Source organism: Heliangelus exortis, chromosome 11 (genome assembly GCF_036169615.1).
Source record: "Heliangelus exortis chromosome 11, bHelExo1.hap1, whole genome shotgun sequence".
Classification (NCBI taxonomy): Eukaryota; Metazoa; Chordata; class Aves; order Apodiformes; family Trochilidae; genus Heliangelus; species Heliangelus exortis.
In genome coordinates, this window is record NC_092432.1 from 11,624,755 (window position 1) to 11,637,363 (window position 12,609).

General features: G+C 58.3%; 1 protein-coding gene and 1 long non-coding RNA gene across 2 annotated transcripts; one reads left to right on the forward strand and one right to left on the reverse strand.

Moving 5' to 3' along the window:
• Positions 1 to 1,117: 1,117 nt before the first annotated feature.
• Positions 1,118 to 2,198, forward strand: LOC139801283 (uncharacterized). The gene is made up of 2 exons (XR_011728127.1): positions 1,118 to 1,326; positions 1,917 to 2,198. It is a non-coding gene; the product is annotated as an uncharacterized lncRNA (long non-coding RNA).
• Positions 2,199 to 3,627: 1,429 nt separating this feature from the next.
• LOXL1 (lysyl oxidase like 1) lies at positions 3,628 to 12,050 on the reverse strand. The gene is made up of 7 exons (XM_071754599.1): positions 10,870 to 12,050; positions 5,688 to 5,796; positions 5,114 to 5,251; positions 4,708 to 4,864; positions 4,531 to 4,626; positions 4,216 to 4,331; positions 3,628 to 3,876 (listed from the first exon to the last, which is right to left on the reverse strand). The coding sequence occupies exons 1-7, from the start codon at positions 11,942 to 11,944 to the stop codon at positions 3,870 to 3,872; spliced, it is 1,698 nt and encodes a 565-aa protein (XP_071610700.1). The 5' UTR covers positions 11,945 to 12,050; the 3' UTR covers positions 3,628 to 3,869.
• Between the last annotated feature and the right edge of the window lie 559 nt (positions 12,051 to 12,609).

Below are 12,609 nucleotides of genomic sequence, written 5' to 3' on the forward strand. Positions count from 1 at the left end.
TCTCCCTTTCTCATCTAGCTTGGTGGCAAAGCAAATGCCCAGCCAGCTCTCTGCACTGACCACAGTAGCAAGAAACAGCCTTTCGCTTCCAAAGCCAGCGGGCGGGAAGCAAAGGGCAGAGTGTTGGGTTTTTTGGGTTTGGTTTTTTTTTTTTTCTGTATCCACTCTGCCTTGTCTGCATCTCAGATGTGCCCTGTGACACTCCCAGCTTGCGATTCACGCCTCTGCTCCCCGTTTCTCCTCTCCGGCACTTCCACACACACACACACACCCAGCTCCAGTACGGCTGAGGAGTCCCTGACCAGCTGCAGGGTCATGGCATCCCTTCAGGAGAACTTTGGGGTCCCGTTGATACCCGAGACCTCGGTGTGGCTGCACAATTTATTGATCAGAGAGAAAAAATTGACTGCCAAAATACAGAGCTGGGAGCCGGAGGTTCAAAGCAATGCAGCAGTTTGCAGTAGTGTAGGATTTGTTTATAGAGGTCAAGATAAGGATGGTCGAAGGATCCCATGAACATGGGGCACAAGGAGGTGGCTGTCTCAGGGAGAACAGATGATGAGCAGTTTCGAGCCTGGAGTTAGCATGAGAGCAACACTAAGGGTATCGATCACTGCCCTTGAACATCTACAGACAGAGAATTACAGTGAGCAGACAGCGTGGTGACCAAGGCGAGGTGGGTTCTGATTGTGATTCCCGGGCTCTCAGAGGATATTCCTGAGGTGCCGAGGCTGCTGTCTGCCGCTTTTCACAGCCCTTCAACCAACCAAACCCCCTTGATCCAACCGACTTGATCCAACTCCGCCGCCGCCCTTCGCCAGGCGGCTCCCGGGCAATAAATGTACTTATTCCCCTTCATCCATCGTTCTAGAGGGCGCTTGGAGCGCTGTCAGGAAAGCAGCCAAGATTTCTTGTTGCTGCGGGCTCTATCCCTGCCCCAGCTCCCCCCGCCCGCCGCCGCCCCCAGAGCCGGGGCTGCCCGCCCGCCCCTCGGCCCCGCCCCTCCCGGCGCCACAGCCAATCGCGGCCCGGGGCAGCGTCCGGCCCCGCCAATCCCGCCCCGCCCGTTTCCGCCCCGCCCAATCCCGTTCCTTCTTTTGTATCCGGCAGAGGGGCCGGGCTCCCCGTGCCTCCGCGGAGCGAGGGCGGAACCGGAGCCTGCGGGGCCGGGGCAGGAGGGAAGGAGCGGACGTGACCGGAGCGTGCTGGGCGGGCCCCGGTGCTGCCTCGGCTCGCGATTGGCTGTGGTGCTGGGAGGGACGGGGCCTGGGTATATATAATGCGTTGTGGGGAGGAGAGCGCCGGTGCTGCCGCCCTGAGGTGCCCGTGAGTGGGCGGGGAGCGGGACAGGGACAGGGACAGGGACGGGACGGGACGGGCTGCGCTGCGCTGCGCTGCGCTGCGCTGGAGGGCGCGGGGGCCGCTGCTCGGGTGGGCGGAGCCGGGAGCGGAGGGGCCGGGGCATCCCAGGCTCGGGTGCTGGGGAGCGGGGCGAGTGCTGCCGGCTGCTTCCCGGGAGCGCCGGTTTCCGGCGGTCCTCGGGGTTCTCCCGGCCGCAATTCCTGGGTCTTGTTGTCTGGTGTCATTACAAACCCCGGGTGTGACAGTGACTGAAGTGTAATGAAGTTCAAAGAAGGGCAAGCAAGGGTTGGCGGTGCGGGCACTGCCTCCTCCCCAGCACTGCGGGTGGTGCCTCCGCCTTCCCCGGGAGCTGCTGGGGTTGGGGGGGTCCCGCTGGGTGCTGGGGGGACAGACCTGGCTCAGCCGTCCCGGTGCAGCCAAGTGCTGCGTGTCCAGCGCTGGACCCTGGAGCCCCGGGGCCAGGAGTTGCCCCGTGCCCCCCATGCCCGGCCATGTGCTGTCAGCTCGGTGACACTGCAGTGGGGACAGGGAGTGATTTGTGTCCTTGTCAACAGCCCCGGCGCTGCGGCAGAGCCGGGAGCAGCTTCGGCTGGAGGCAGCGGGCAGGAGCGGAGCTGGAGCTGAGAATCCCACAGTGGAGCTGGAATCTCTGAGCTGGAGCTCCAATAAAGCCTGTGGGGCTGGAGCTGAAATGTTGGGCTGGGATAGATCCCGGAGAGCAAGAGTTGAAATAAAATGGGGGGCAGAGGCTGGAGCTAAAATAAAGAGTGTGGGGCTGGAGCTGAAACACTGCAGAGCTGGAATAAAGCTTGTGGGGCTGAAACACTGACCATGGAGCTGGAGTGGTGCAGAGATAGAGCTGAAACAAAAACTGCAGCACTGGAGCTGAAAATGCTGCGGGGCTGGAGCTCAGACATCCCCGAGCTGAAGAGTGCAGGGCTGGGGCTGAAATGAAACCTGCAGAGCTGGGGCTGAACTCAACTCTGCCGTGGGGCTGGGAGAGCCGAGCTGAGCAGAGGAGCGGGGCTGACAGGCAGAGCCCGGGGCAGGGGCTGCAACAGCCGCTGCGGAGCTGGGGGGGAGCAAAGCCCCCGGGGCCGGGACCGCCGGGAGCTGCGGCCGCGGGTGTGAGCGGAACCGGGACAGGCCCGGGGCGGCCCGAAGACCGCGGGGCGGGCGGGGGCAGCGATGTCTGGGCCCGTTCCCGGGGCCGTTCCAGGCCGCCCCAGCCGGGCCCCGGCCCGTGCCCGGCAGCCACCCCGAGACAGGATCCCCTCTTCCCGGGGAGCCGCTGCCACCGCCCCCCGGAGCTTCCGGGCCTGGTTCGGGACCGCCCCCGGCGCCCCTCCCCCGGGCTGGGGGCGGCCCCACTCACCGTGACCCCACTCACCGAGGTCCTGAGTCCGCCCCCGTCTCTCCGGACGGGACGGCGACACCGCAGCCCCGGACCCGCCAAGGCCGCTCCTGGTCCTTCCCTTCCGCAGCCCCTTCTGGGCCGGGCCTGGTCCTTTTCTCCCGGGACTCCCATCCCGGGCCCGGCGCCTGCGCCCGGGGGGGAGGGGAGGAAGGGGTGGTGTAGGGGTGGCATAGGGACACGGGGTTCTCGGGGAATGGGGGTCTCGGGGGGAGCAGGAGGCAATGCGGGACTGTGGCTCCCGCAGCACGCAGGGTGTTGTCACTCAGCGGGCGGCCGTGTCCCGCAGCCCTTGGGGTGTCCCGGTGTGTGTGGGGGGAGCATCCTTCCCACCCCGCCGTGCTGTGCTCATCTCTCTCCAGGAGTGAAGAACACCGGGATGAAGCCCCCGGCTGTCCTGGAGCTCACCTTTCAGGAGAGATCTCTGCTCCTGGCCTCAGTGAGACATCTACCCCTCAAAGCAACGTGTTTTAATGAGTTCTGCCTGTAAAGCTCGTGAAAATGACAATAAAACAAGATTTCCAGTCACCTCAAGGGCTCCCTCTTTAGTTTTCAAAGCCAAAGGGAGGGAACAACCTCCACCCCGTGAAGCTGACAGGATTTCCAGCACAGGATTTTCCAGCTCCCCCAAAATAACAGAAGCATCCCAGCCTGGCAGCTGCCTCAAAAAGAGGGGTCAAGCACCCCAGCCTGGGCAGCACCTCCAATTTTGGGCTATTTTCTTCCCCCCTGGGGAGGTGGCATTACCTGAGATATCCCCTCCCCCCCCCCCAAAAAAAAAAAAAAAGGGGGTTAAAACTCACAGAGCTCGACAGCTAATATGCGATTTACATCATTTATACAGCACTTAAGGGACCCTGCATTTATTCCAGCTAAAACAGCATCATTTTCCCTTAGGAAATAGAAAAACAAGGAAGGTTAAAGAAAAGTTAAGTATAAAAAATATTTCAGAGTCATTCTCACTTCCCCTCCTCACGTGAATAAATGGGCAGTTTTGGGGGTTCTCTGGTGGAATAGAGGAGGCCTCTCAGATGCTTTCATGAGAGGGGGACAGAGGCTGGGGCAGGTGTCGTTCCTCCAAGCCCTGTTCCCATCAAGATCTGAAAGAAAACACACAAAAAATCCCAGATGTTTCAAACCACTATTTCCATGGCAGAAGCAGGGAGGGTTTGTTGCTTTTTTTTTTTTTTTTTTTTTTGAAACTCGGGTCTGTTTTTCCCCAGAATAACACAGAAATTCAATATAAACCCCTCAAAGGGAGCAAGACACCCACCCTCAACTCCACTGCTGACCCAATGCAGCTGGGTTTTGGATGTTCATGGAGAAAACCCGGAGGAGAAAAACAGGAGGAGAAAAGGAATTAAACTGCTGGGGTCTACCCTCCCCATCCCTTGTTGGGGTTTTTTTGCCAAGGGGAGGAGAGATAGACAACTCCTTACTGAGAAATCTTGCAGTTTGTTGTGGACACGTAGCGCCCAGTGTAATGGATGTTGCACCTGACCACGTTGTTGGTGAAGTCTGACTCCAGGACTATGTATTTGGGGTTCACTTGAACCTAAAAACAGGAGAAAGGAAAAAGATCCTTACAAAGTAGAAAGAGGGGGGAGGAAAAGGGAGGATGGGCAGCACCTGCAGAGGTGTTAAAAGAGATAGCACCAAAAAAAGGTGCATGGGCTTGAAGCCAAAGGTTGAGAAGATCCCAAGCCACCCCCCAAGCCGGTAACATTTGTCCCTAAAAAAATCTCCCCTGGCACCTTTAAGACGTAATTTCCCGGCTGCACATCAGTGATATCGATCCACTGGCAGTCAATGTCCGCATTGTAGGTGTCGTAGCAGCCTGGGCTCAAACCCTATGAGGAGAAAAGGAGGTTTGGGGTGTGCTTGGAAGCTAAAGGGCCCTTTGGGTATCTCCCTCCCCCACCCAAAGGCACCTGGGTGTGGGCTGTGCAGGCGTATCGCTTCAGGTTGCCAAAATCGCAGGTGGTGTCCTCCAGGCAGAAGCTGGCCTTGTGGCCCTCGGCCACCTTCCTCCCCGTGGTGGCATCCAGCAGGTCATAGTGGCTAAACTCATCCATGCTGTGGTAGTGCCTGGGGATGAAGAAAGGGACAGAGTCAGGATGACCCCTCCAAAAACTGCACCATCCCCTTCCTGTGTGTGATTTTGTCAGCTCCATCCACAGGGACCTTAATGCCAGAACTCGGTGAACTTTAGGGACACAGGAGCAAAGCAAGGTCACCTTCCCTCAACCCCCCAAAAGGGGGAAATGCCATTTAAAGAGCCCTAAAAGTGCCATTCAAATATGCCAGGAAAAGGAGGGCGGGTGGAGGGATACTCACTGGTGACAGCTGTGCCACTCCCAGCTGTGCCGGGGCCGGCTGGGCAGGAAGTCAGCGGTGCCCTGGTTCTTCACCCGCTGGGGAAACCGCAGGAGCACCCGCACGTCGTAGTCTGTGGCTTCAGGAGTGTAGGCAGTGCTGGGGACAGCAGGAAGGGTCAGTGCCAATGTCACCCCTGCCCTCAGCCCCTTCATTCTACTCCTTCACCCTTCTACTCTTCCTTCTCCTTCTCCTTCTCCTTCTCCTTCTCCTTCTCCTTCTCCTTCTCTTCTCTTCTCTTCTCTTCTCTTCTCTTCTCTTCTCTTCTCTTCTCTTCTCTTCTCTTCTCTTCTCTTCTCTTCTCTCCTCTCCTCTCCTCTCCGCTCCTCTCCTCTCCTCTTCTCTCCTTTCCCTTTCCATCCCTCCCCTCCTCTCCCCTTCCCTCTTCCCACTCCTTCCCTTTCCCCTTTCCTTCTCTCCTCCATCCTCCTCCCACATCAGTTCATCCCATTCTCCTTCATCTTCCTGCACTCCATCTCCCCCTGGCCTGTCCCCCTGTGTCCCCTCGTGTCCCCCCCGTCCCCCTGGCTCCCACCTGGCCAGGCACTTTTCCTCGGCAGCACAGCGCAGGGAATAGAGGTGAGCTCTCTGCACGTAGGTGGATGCTTGCACATAGTTGGGGTCTGGCACCAAGTCGGGGAGACCTGTTGGGAAGATGGGGACAACCTTGAGGATGGGGTTAAGGCCCAGGGACCGGACTTGAGGATGCAGCCGTCCCTTCCTGGAAGCAGCCAGCCCTGACCTCGTAGGGAAGGTTTGCTTTGGTCACCACCATGATGGAAAATCCTCCCTTCCCCTCGGCTCCTGCTGCTGGCAATTCCCAATCTCCATTTTCCTACAGCAGGATTGCTCAACGCCATCTTCCTGGAACCAATTACACCCAGCCCTGGCTGGCCACCATGCCCAGCCACCCTTCAAGGGGTTATTGGGGTTCCCCCTGCTCCCTGTGTAGCAGCCAGTGACCAGGGGTGATGTGACCCTCCACTCAAAAAAGGGGGGTCCCTATTTCTTGACCTGTCTTCACCCCAAAAGCAGGGTGAAAGCTCTGCTACCCCAGGCTCCCCACATTATCCAATCTCCCCATGTTGCCCCATGCTTGATGCCGAGCCCAAGCAAGCTGCAGATGGACAGATGGATGGATTCATGGATGGATGGACAGACAGCTGTGAGAATGGGTGGGTGCTGTTTTCCAAAAAGCATGACTGAGCCCAGCTGGAGCTGCTGCTTTCCCCTCCCAGCAACACCCTGTAACACCTCCCCTTCCCAAAGGCTCCTCAAAGACCAACACAGAAAGCATCCTTATATCTGCCTGATGAGAAGGACCAGAATGGGGGGGGATGCTCCTGCTCCGTGCCTCAGTTTTCCTTCCACCAGCCCACTGCAAAGCTAAGCCCTGCTCTGCAACAACCTCTGCTTAGCATCTCTCCCTTCCTGCAAGCTCACCAGTCTGCCCCCATCCTCATCCCTGTCCTTGTCCCAGTCATCTTCATCCATAACTTCATCCCCATCTTCATTCCTATTTCATCCCTGTCATTAACCCCATCCTTGTTGCCATCCCAATCCTCATTCTCATCCCCCTTTCCCTCCCTCCCATCAACATCTCTATTCTCATCCCAATCCCCATACCTATCCCTCATTCTCATCCCCTTCACGGGGATTAGGGACCTCCAGGCACCCCAGTTCCTCCCTTTGCACCCAGACACTTTCCAGCATGTTTTCTTTTTATTCCCTTTTTTTTTTTTTTAATCCTTATTTCTCCTTGTTGTGGGTTTTTTTTTTTTGTTTGTTTTTTCAATTACACTGACAAAAAGAACAATGCCTCCTTGTTTCTGGGCCTGCCTTCCCTGGAGGGATCACGTCACTCCATTGGAGCTCGTTTCCTGCCCCGTTTGCTTGGTCATCGCTGCTGATGTAATACCCAGGGGTGTGCCACACACACCAGGGGGGAAAATTGGGAGAGCTTGGAAAGATGTTTTTTCCCCACTTAAAAAAAAAAAAAAAAACAACAAAACTTTAAGAAGGAAAAAAAAAGAAAAAAAGAAAAAAAAAACCCTGGGCCCCATCCTGCTTGCGAGAACATTTGCCATCATTTAGAGCCCAGTTTCTCCTCCCCACTGTTGTTAATAAGAAATTCTTGGACGCTCCAGAGAGAAACCTGACTCCTTCACCAAGGGGGAGTTTTATCCCCCCCCTCCCGCCCGAGCTCGCCCTAGATGGCCCCACTCTTATTGTAGGGTCTAATGCCTGATTTTCAGCAGCCAAGGGTCAAACCACGAGCACTGGTGTTGCTGGAGTGAAGAGGACTGGCAGGATGCAGCCTGACCAACCTCTACGTGTCCCCCTGTCACAGCAGGTCACCCAGCTCCCTCCATCCTGGTTTTGCTGAGCCAGCATTTTTTTTTTCAGCTCCTTCAGGTCAGGTGGCCCAACAGCCCCCCGCTGACACCTCCGAAAAGGGACAAGTGCAGCAAGGAACTAGTTTTGTTTTCCCTCCTCCACCTCCCTGGCCTGCCCCGGGGAGCTGCCAGAGAAGATTTCCTTCTCATTCACCCTGAAAATGAGAACAATCCAGAAGGGCAGGCCCACTCCTCCCTCCCTCCCTGCCCTCTTTGTGCAGGTGTGAGGGGCTCAGCCCATAAATCCCAGCTCCAGCTGTTTGCCAGTGGGGTGGCTGTTTCACCCCCACCAAAGGGGGTGATGGGGAGCTGAGGGGACTGGGAGACACCCCCTAAGTGACTCCAATGAACCCCTTCACCCTGCATCCTGCACCAGCATCCCCCCTCCAGCACCTCTGGATGAACCCATCCCATCACATCCCATTCCTCCTCCACCACCTTCGTCCCCCATCCCATCCCTTCTCCTGATATACCCCTTCACCCCCACCCAGCCCAGCCCCATTGAATCTTCTCCAGATCCTCAGTTGGTTGCTGAAGGCCTGAAGACAGCAACAAAAATCAAACCAAGGCCATCCTCAGCCCCAGACTTTCCCAGCAATATTGCCACCTCCTGGCCCAGGCACCCCAAGGATGGGATCCTCAGGTATCACCACAACTCAACCTTATCAACATCCTCATCATCCCAAGGGATTTCCAAAATCCACTCCCATTCAACATCCAGTCCCAGAGGACCTGTTTGCACGACAGCAAGGTGAAAAATTCCATTGGAGATAAGAGGAAAGGAGACAGGAGGGGGTTGGGCAGGGCTCAGGGGAGGAAGCCCCTCCAGGGTGTCAGTCAAATGTTGGGAGCACCAGTATGAACCCCAGTCCTTGGGGTTCCAGGAGAAGGAATGGACTGTTTTCCCTACAGCTTAGATGCCACATGGGCTTGGTTTTCACCAGCCAAGGCCTCCTTTGCACAAGGTGATTCAAGACTTGGGAGACACTTTGGTGCCTACAGCAGCTGTGAGCAGAAGACATGAAGATTTCTGGAGTCTCCTCCTCACCTCCTTGCCAAAACCTGGTCTGCTGCCTTTACTTCCAAGGCCCACGAGATGCTCCCCTTCCCCCTGCAGCACAGCCTCACCACAGCCTCTGGATTTAGGGCTGGAAACTTTTTCAGGTCTCATCTTAGGCGACTTCACTAGGTGTATGGATAGAGGGGGATGATTCTCAGTGATCGTGCAAGCCCCTACAAACCCTCTCATAAAAGCTGGTGGAATCTAATTACATAATTAACTTCCCAAGTGCCCCAGCAAGGGGCTGGGAATGCTGTGCATTCCTGGTGGAAGCAATTAGGAGGCTTAGGTACTTAATTAACATCTGATTCAGGTTTAAAAAGTGTTTTGACCAATTATGTGACTCACCTAAAGGGTGGCCTTGAAGGTGACAGGCTTGAGGTTGGGATTTTTTTGGTGACCCCCCCGGGGAGGTGGCAGCTTTTTCTAAACAAAAGTTTAGCTGGAAAGAGCAATAGGTGACCCAGAGGAGAGGCCAGGCAGTGGAGAGCTACCTCCCTGGGCTGACTGAATGATCTTTATTCCCTCCTTTGGAGTTATCAAGGAAAAACGTGGAGAAGTGAGCTGGGAGCTCCTGCACCAAGCAATGGGTGTCCTGCTGATGGACCTGCTGTCCATCCAGCTGTGGGCACCCCAGTCCCCCTAGCAGTGCCATGGCACTATCATCCCCTGGCTCAGCTTCCAGGGATCCTTAAAGGGCCTTGACAGCAGGGAGGTGATCAGCATCTTCTCACTTCTCTCTGTCACCTCAGGCCATCTGCCAACCCCACAGGCACAGGACCATCAGCATCCCTCAGCCCTGCATCCCTCACCCTTCCATCCCTCTCCTGGAAAGGTACACAGAGATCCAGCTCCTGAAGGGGGCCTACAAGAAATTCTTTACTGTGAAGGTGGTGAGACCCTCGAGAAATCAGCCCAGAGAAGCTGTGGCTGCCCCATCCCTGGAAGAATTCAAGGCCAGGCTAGATGGGGTTTGGAGCAACCTGGTCTAGTGAGAGGTGTCTCTGCCCAGTCAGGGGTGTTGGAACAGGATGATCTTTAAGGTCCCTTCCAACCCAAACCATTCTGTGCTTCTGTGATCCAGAGGAAGATCCTTTCTGCCCAGACACCATCCCCAAGCTCTTTCCCACCCAGCTCTGGCAGGGCCCTCAGGCTGACCTGGCCAGGCTGCTCTCGCCGTGTTTACTTGTTCGCACGCAACGGGGCAGGGCTGGGATCAACACTTCCCCTCGTACAAATCCTCTGGGATGGGTTTTCTCAGAAAGCAGGGATGGGGCTGGATGGGTTATGGGGTCAGATGGGTCAGAGACTCCAGGCTGAGATGAATTTCCCAAGGGAAACGGGGAACAGATCCCCCAGGCTGCTGCTCCTCACACCCCCCAGCCTTTCTCCCGATTGCACCACGGAGTACAAACACTCTCAGCAAGGCTCAGCCAAAAGCCACAGGATTTCATCAGGATCAGGGTCAGTAGGACGTGAAATGACAGCATCCCCTGGGTCCCCTGCTACAGCCCCCAGCTGGCTGGCATGGCGGCTGAAGGGGACAATCTGCAGCACAGACCCAGCACAGGGCACGTGTCCAGGATGACCCAGGACGCGGCATTGTCCTACCCCAGGAGCATGGCCTGAGTCCAGCACACAGCACAGAGCCACCCTACAAACGTGGGATGCCCTAGAACACGGCACATAACCCCTCCTCAAGCAAAATATCCCCCCCATCCCACAGCACAGACCCACCTCATGGACATGGGATGACCTGGGACGGGCACAGCCCCACCTCACAAGATCACCTGGGATGTGCCCCACAACCACCTCACAAACACCAAATGATCCGGGACACAGCACATCAGCTCCCTTGGCCACAGCATCCCTCCCGTCTCCCAGTACAGACCCATCCTGTGAAGGTGGGGTGACCTGAGACATGGCCCAGACCCACCCCATGGGGACAGGAGGACCTTGCACACAGCACAGACCCATCCTAAGCCCAGACCCTACCGAGACTTGCTCCTTTAACACCCCTCCCTTCCCCTTTACCTCCCTGTTTTTCTGCACCCCAAACATCATTCCCAAAACACATAGGGCCTCCAACATCCTCTTGGCCACAACTGTCCCCAGAGCAGCTGGAGAGCATTCTTGGAGAGCAGCTGGCACCACGTGTGGCTACAGAGAGCTCTTCTCCCCGGCTGATGAAGCACCCAGGGCTCCATCCACCCCCCTCCCCGGGAGCCCCCACCCTCCCCTAAGGTCCCCCCCAGACTCACCTCGCCCGCCATGGCTGGGCCTGTAGACGCTGCCCACGCTGACCCGGGCTTGGTTATCGGGGACAGCTTGTGGCACTTCGGGGCTCCTGGCGGGCAGGTAGGACTCGGGGCGAGGAACCCCGTAAGGCTCCAGCGCCCTAAAAGGTGGCTGCAGCTCGTAGGGTGCGTACTGGCCCCCATAGCCTGTCCCAGCGGGAGCCTGCAGGTTATCGGCGGATGCGATGCCGTGGCCGGCGGGTTGCCGACCGGCGTACGAGTCCGGGCCGCCCTGCTCCGGTGAGCCCCCGGTTTCGTGGTACAAGCTATGGGAGTACCGACGGTCCAGCCCGTCGGCCGGCTGGGGTACGGCGGGGACATAGGGGCGTTCGGCCGCCGGGTAGTAACCCTGAGCTCTGTAGGAGCTCTGCTCCTCCCCGTGGTCCTCATACCGCGCCCGGGGCTGGAAGGGGTACACTACGCTGCCACCCGCCGCGGCCGAGGCCACGGCCGCCCCGCCGCCGCCGCCGGTGCTGCGGTAGTAGGTGTAGGCCTCGTCGTACGCCCGGGGCGCCTCGTAGGGCTCGTACTGGGGGGCGGCGGGAAACTGAGGGTACGGCGGCTGCCCGGCGGCGACGGCGGCGGCGGCAGCGTAGGCGAAGGAGGAAGAGGAGGAGGAGGAAGGCTGGCGCGGGCGGGCGGCGGTCCGTAGCCGCTGCGCTGCCGCGCTGTCGCCCACCGGCCCCTGTCGCCAGTTGTCGGGCACCTGCCCGAAGCCGAAGGGATGGCGGGTCTGGCCCCGCACCGTCTGCGAGCCGGGCCTCGACGGCACCCCCGCCGCCTGCCTCCTGACGCTGCCGCCCGTCCCACCGCTCGTCCCTCCCGCCAGCAGCAACCGGTTGCCGCCGGGCCTCTCCTGTCCCGCCGGGACGTACTCGGCGCCGGTGTTGAGCAGGCTGTAAAGGCGGCCGTTGTTCTCCCACTGGATGAGCTGCCTCCAGGGCTGCCCGCCGCCCGCCGGCTCCTGCCCGCCCGCCAGCAGCAGGCACAGCCCCCAACCCACCGCTGCCCACAACCCCCAGGCTCCCCGCCGCGCCATCCCGCTGGGCCCCGGCCCCGCCGTGCTTCCCACAGCCCCGGCGGAGCGGCTCCGGGCCGGACGGAGCGGCCGCGCTCCCCGGCGGCGGCGGGAGGGGAGCGGGGCCGCCGGGGCCCAGGGACCGCCTCCGTCCCGGGCCTGCCCCGGCCGCGGGGGTGGGGCAGCGGAGTTCGGAACGCCTCCGAAAGTGATTAAAGAAAAAAAAAAAAAAAACCAACACGAAAATGTTGGGGTTTGGGATAGTTTTACCACAGGCGCGACGCGCACCTTCAAAATACGGGGTGAATTCGGAGGGGTTCGGGCCTAGGAATCGCCTCCGGAGCCAGGCCTGAAGTGCATACTCCGGAGCCAGCCAGGTGCATACAAAATGCACCCCCTCGGAATAAAGCCCTGAAATCTCAAGTTTTAAAAACATTTTTAACATCAGGACGACGAAAACCTTCGAAATATAGGGTGAATTTGCTCCTAGGAACCATCTCCAGACCCTGCCTTCCAAGAGCCAGGAGGAAGGGCCGGAGCTGCTCACAAGACACAACCACTTGTGTTAAAACCCTGAAATGATAATTATTTTAACACTGGAATGATGCACACCTTCAAAATCTGGGGGGAATTCCAAAGGGTTTGGCAGGCGGCACGCAAAATGCTTCCACTCAGGACAATCCCCT